The 6294-nt window shown below is 43.2% G+C and overlaps 1 protein-coding gene across 1 annotated transcript; it reads left to right on the top strand.

The window, feature by feature from the left end:
• The first annotated feature begins 652 nt into the window (after nucleotides 1-652).
• LOC137361850 (putative DMBT1-like protein) lies at nucleotides 653-5489 on the top strand. Its single transcript, XM_068026453.1, has 4 exons — nucleotides 653-877; nucleotides 1030-1071; nucleotides 1472-1528; nucleotides 5485-5489. The coding sequence occupies exons 1-4, from the start codon at nucleotides 667-669 to the stop codon at nucleotides 5487-5489; spliced, it is 315 nt and encodes a 104-aa protein (XP_067882554.1). The 5' UTR covers nucleotides 653-666.
• Nucleotides 5490-6294: the final 805 nt, after the last annotated feature.

Below are 6294 nucleotides of genomic sequence, written 5' to 3'. Positions count from 1 at the left end.
CTGCGGCTGGTGAATGGGAAGCATCGCTGTGAGGGGAGAGTGGAAGTGTTCTACAATGGCACCTGGGGAACAGTGTGCTCGGAGAGACTTGATGGACCTGATGCAGAAGTGATCTGCAAACAGTTACAGTGCGGTCCCCTCAGTTCTATCGATTATTATGCTCAGTCATTTGGAGAAGGATCTGGACCCATTTGGCTTGATGGGATGGAATGTATTTCACACGAATCGTTCCTTTGGCAATGTCAAAAAGAACCGTGGGGTAAACACAACTGTGAACACAGGGAGGATGCTGGTGTTGTTTGTTCAGGTAACACAACAAACCTCTAAATGTGCGAGTGTCATTTCAAACATTGGTGTCCGATACAGTCAGCATGTTTCTCTTCTGAACAGAAGCAAAAGTAACTAAGGAGCAGCACCACAGATCAAAGGACTGCATTCGAGAATATGATTGTAAACGTGGGCTTTCACCAGGTGCTACTTCCTCTTTATTATACCAACTATCTGACATGTACTCCTTTCTTATACTACATCAATAATAACCATTGATTCTCTTTGCCAGATTCTGGACATTGGTTGCGCCTGTTTGGAGGTAACACCAACTGCTCCGGGAGAGTTGAGATACTGTGCAATAACAGCTGGGGCACGGTGTGTGATGACTCCTGGGATATGGCCGATGCCAATGTTGTCTGCAGACAGCTGGATTGTGGTCACGCTCTTTTGGCCCCAGGAGGAGCTACTTTTTCCCAGGGTGACGGTGTTATCTGGCTGGATGAGGTGAAATGCAGTGGAAGCGAATCTTCTCTGGCCGACTGTCCTTCTTCATCGCCGGCTCAGTCTGACTGTGATCACAAGGAGGATGCCAGTGTGATTTGTTCCGGTGAGGGCGACATGTTTTGGAGAGTGGGGTTAGGGTTCATTGTTTTGTTAAATTGACTCACTAGTTCCGGAAATTAAGAACAGTATTTATTGTTTAAATGGAAAGTGCTGAAATTTCATCCTCCTGAACCTTTTGTACAATATACTCCACAGGGCTCGATGTGCCTCCAATTGCTGTCCCGTCCACATCTGCAGGTACTTACCATTATTAGTATCCTCGCCAGCGTTAGGGTTTGAATTAGTTGAATTGGTATTGTAGTCATTTTCTCAAGATGCTATGAGCACTTTCTCACTGACTGGAATATTTTTTCCTCACCGCATATTTCAAATGGTCTGGTTGAAATTCAGCTAATTCCAGATTCTGGCTGGACCTGAACTGTCGTGTTCTCATCAGAAACATGGGGGCACTGTCTCTGTAATTTAGACTGGCTCACACTTCCCTCTGGTGCAATGTGCACCACACATATTGCGGAATGTTCAGCCTGACTCATCGCCCGGAAGCAGTGGATATAATTATTAACTCCCTTTTGTAAATATGTTATTGTGCAAGACGGACTGTGTATGTGTTAAACCTTTCTGTATTATTGTCATTAAGAACAGGGATATAAAACTACTTCCATCCTAGTTGCGGTCTGCTTCGGAGTCCTGCTATTCTGTGTGTTGATCTCACTGATGGTGGTTATACAGAAAAAGTCAATCAGAAGAGGTGAGGTTCATATCTTCCCGCGGATCCAACGAAAGGTCCCAGATATTGTGTCATATGCAGTCAAAACTCTCGTTCCTTGCATATTTCTATGGACTGTCAAGTGGCCTTGTTAGAAACACATTTTTTTTTGCTGATTTTCTCCAGTCAATGTGCTCTGGATTTAGTAAAATGTGACATTTAAAATGGAGAGTGATTTGAAGTGTCCACATTCACTGTGAGAGTTCAGCACATCATACATGAAACTCTGGAAGAATTTACTTATTGTAACAAAGGATCCGGAAATTTAATTCAACTTTTTAAGCTGTGCATTCAACTATTTATTTGTCTGTTAATCTTCCTTCATCCATTGGTTATCAGTTCCAGCCTTTCAGATTCCGGCTCTGGGCATCCAATATCGAGCTGTCTAACCGTGTCTGACTGTTATTTTGACAGGTGATACTTGTATAAGACCTTCTGTATTCACCAGCGGTGCTTCAACATTCCAAAACGACGCTTCCACTCATATTTCACCCATCCAAATCACTCCTGATTTATTATAAGAAATGGGACGATTAATAAATGACACTTTTCATAATAATATAAAGTTCCTATAGAAATAGACCTCTCTCTCTTCAGAAAGATTCTGTAGCTGGGACAGCATAGGCGCCTAGCACTGCCAAGGACCCGACCAGAACAGGCTCTGTAACAAGACAGTCCGAAAGCTGATGAGATCGAGCCTTGTAACCTCACTAGACAGGCAGTCGTTTACAAACGATCACAAGCAGGAGATCAGGTCATAGAGTCATAGATTAATAGAGTTATTCAGCACTGAAACAGTCCCTTCGGTCCAGCGTATCTCTGCCGGCAATCAGGCACCTATCTATTCTAACCCCATTTTCCAGCACTTGGCCCATGGTGTTGTATGCGATGGCATTTCAATTGTTCATCGAAATACTTCTGAAATGTTGTGAGGGTTCCTGCCTCTACCACCTCTTCAGGCAATGTGTTCTAGACTCCAACCATCCTCTGGGTGATACTTTTCCCCTCAAATCACCTCGATATATCCTTCCCCTTACCTTAAAACGATGCCCCCTGGTTGCCGACCCCTGCACTAAGGGAAACGTTTTCTTCCTATCTATCCTATCAATACCCTTCATAATCTTGTATACCTCAATCATACTCCCTCCTCAGCCTTCTCTGTTCTAAAGAAAACAACCCCAGCCTTTCCAGTCTCGCTTCATAACTGAAATTCTCCTACCGAGGCAACATCCTGGTGAACCTCCTCTGCACCCTCTCCAGTGCAATCACATCCTTCCGACAGTGCAGTTCCCAGAACTGTGCACAGTACTCCAGCTGTGGCCTAACTAGCGTTTTATGCTGCTCCATCATAACCTTTCTGCTCTTATATTATGTGCCTTGGCTAATAAAAGCAAGAATCCCATATTCTTTCCGAACCACCTTATCTTTCTATGCTGCTGCCTTCAATGATCTATGGACAAGTACACCAAGGTCCCTCTGATTCTCTGTACTTCCTATGGTACTACCATCCATTGTATATTCCCTTGCCTTGTTACTCCACCGAAAATGCATCACCTCACCCTTCACAGGATTAAATTCAATTTGCTGCTCCCTTGCCCATCTTACCAGCCCATCTATATCGTCCTGTAACTTAAGGCTTTCTTCCTCACTATTTACGACACCACAAGTTTTGGCATCATCTGCAAACTTACTCCTCATACCTCCTATATTCAGGTTTAGATGATTAATGTTCACGACAAACAGCAAGGGTCCCAGCACCGATCCCCGTGGTACATCACTGGTCACAGGCTTGCACTCAATAAAACAACCCTCGATCATTACTCTTTACTTCCGACCACGCAGCCAATTTTGGATCCAATTTGTCAAATTGCCCTGGATCCCATGGGCTCTTCCCTTCAAAAGGGAAATATTGAGAGTTCAGGGCTAACATGTTCCCATAGAGTTGAAGGGTTGGACGAACAATTCCAGGGATATTGTGGGTGTCAAGGGATATGGAGGATTGGATAAGGATCAAAAAGGAGGCTACTGGCAGATTCAGAGCGCTGAAAAACAGCGGACTCCCGAGAGGAGTACAGAAAGTATAGGGGGTACTTAAAAATTGAATTCGGAGAGCGAAGAGGGGGCATGCAATAACACTGGTGAGGAAGATCAAGGGAACGCCCAATGCATTTTTTAAAAGTATATCAAGGGCAAGAGGATAACCAGGGAAAGAATGGGAACGATTAGGGATCAAAATGGCCGTCTGCAATGTGCAGGCAGATGACGTAAATGCGGCTTTAATGGATTACTTTTCATCTGTGTTCACCATGGAGATGGACGATGTCGGTGTAGAGATCAGGGAGCGGGGTTGTGAAGTACTTAAACAAATTAGCATTGAAAGGCAGCAAGTGTTTGTTGTTTTAGCGGGCTTAAAATGGAAAAATCCCCAGGCCCAGATGAGATGTGACCTCGGCTGTTAAGTGAGGTAAGGGAAGATCCAGCAGGGGCTTTGACACACATTTTCAAATCCTCGCTGGCCACAGGAGATGTACCAGAGGATTGAAGGACAGTGAATGTGGTATCATTATTCAAGAAGGGTAGCAGGGTTAAACCAGGTGATTACAGGCAGGTGAATCTAACTTCAGTGCAAGGGAAAATATTGAAAACATTTTGAGGAACACGATTAATCTCCACTTGGAGAGGCAGGCATTAATCAGGGACAGTCAGCATGGCTTTGTTAGGGAGAGATCGTTTCTAACAAACTTGATTGAATTTTTTCCTCAGTTAGCACATTTGTCCTCAGTCTGCTGCAGATGAACATAGGGATATGCAGTAAAATTGACACAGACATGTACGAAAATACACACAACAAAACTATTCCACATTCACTGTATCCGACTTTGTCCCTTTACTCTCTCTGTCTCTGTGATTTGGATGTGTTCGCAGATAATTTACTGTTAAACGCTCATGGGTTTCAAATAAACTTTAATCTTCCCACCCTCCATCTGACAGGTTCTGTCACTAGTGGCAAGGGTTCACCGGCTGGTTTATACCAAGCAATTTATGAAGAGATTGGGAATATTCCACCTGGCAAGGATTCCTATCAGATCCGGCGTTCAGGTCTGTGTTTTATATTTCATGCCGAATGTTCACAAGACAAATGTCACTTCCACTTAAATACCCCATGTTAATGGTCAGTTTACTGACTGAACACTGTCAGAAATCCGCTCGCTATCCCCGGTGAAGGAGTCATATCACAGTGCGAGTGTGTCTATATCTGTGCGTATAGCAAGATTAGCAATGGGTTTGGGAAGATTCCCGCCCGTTGCTACTGCTTAAAGAACGTGATTTCTGTTTGTTTGTAACTATCATGTCATTTTATTCCATTTAAGCTAGACCATAAATAGTCACTGCTCTCAGGAGGAGACAGTCACATTGACTCAGAGTTTATTTCTCTAAGTGACTGGATTTCTGGATCAGAAACACGCTTCCATCAGGAACTCCTAAACTGAAGTCGGTGGTTCCTGCAAAAAACATATCCGAACACTTTGCATTCTGAAGTTTAACATTAATCTACAAATTATGTTTCACAATACTGGGGCAACAACACTGGCAAATCGATAAAAGTTTTGTCTTGCGATATATTTGGAGGGCAATTTAACCATTGAGATTAATTTCTCAGGTAGCAAAAAATACCAGGAAAGAACAAATCCGTTATTCGTCTCCTTGCACTCTTTACACTTTTCTGCCCCATTATCCGGGGTGGGGTTCGGTTTTAAAGCCACCACCGTCCGTTTGAGACTCTGAAATGGAAAGAAACACGGACAGGATGGAAGGGTTCTGGATTAAGAAAATGTGCTAACTGATTATGTTTTACACTATTGTTTCTGCTCTGATGTTTGAAGTCTGACCCACCAGCTGTACTGTGTATTGTTTTAACTGCTCGCTGGATGAGCCAACATTCATGGTCCATTCCTAGTTGCTCTTGAACCACTGCAGTCCCTGTGATAAATGTTTCACAACCGTGTCAGATACAAAGTCCCAGGACATTGTCACCAGATGATGACGGTATTATGTTATTTGCTGGAACGTCCCAATCAATCTCTCCAATAACCATCCATGTTTGTGTTTAACAGTTACTGATTCCATTGAGTCCCTCAATCAGATTGAATATTACACCAGTCACAGTTTGGGTGATACGGATCCTGGATTAGAATATCCTGAAGGGAACTCCTCCAGTATTCAGGGTGGGTACATTTTTATTTGTTACCATCACGTTTTTTTAATCCATCACGCAGTCTGTTATCTAAAATCAACAACTAAATATATCAGAACTTAATCGCTGTAAAATGATGTTGCTGAATGCATGGGGATTTGCTGAGGGATTTTAGTTTTTAAGAAAGGAGAAATAATTTGGATGTCTGCAAAATAATACCGATTGCAACCAATACTTTAATGGAATGAAACATTCAATTATTGTGATTTCTGACACTTTTGTGTGGGAGGTGAAATGTGACATTTGTGTGTATGTTGAATGGGTGATTCAATGGGACAGATGTGACTTTAAAGCGGAGGGCAGAATTTTGTCACACAGTGGCGACAGACTGGGAGGGAAATTGCCGCTGGATAGCAGTGCAAAGGAAGCCCGACGTATTTACTCTGTAAAGTGATATTCCTGGAATCCGCCGAGCTGGTGGGTGGAGGCTGCACTTTAA

The sequence above is a fragment of the Heterodontus francisci genome, unplaced genomic scaffold (assembly GCF_036365525.1).
Source record: "Heterodontus francisci isolate sHetFra1 unplaced genomic scaffold, sHetFra1.hap1 HAP1_SCAFFOLD_101_1, whole genome shotgun sequence".
Lineage (NCBI taxonomy): Eukaryota > Metazoa > Chordata > Chondrichthyes > Heterodontiformes > Heterodontidae > Heterodontus > Heterodontus francisci.
Note: the sequence above shows the minus strand (reverse complement) of the source record. Positions and strands in the feature narration are given on the sequence as shown.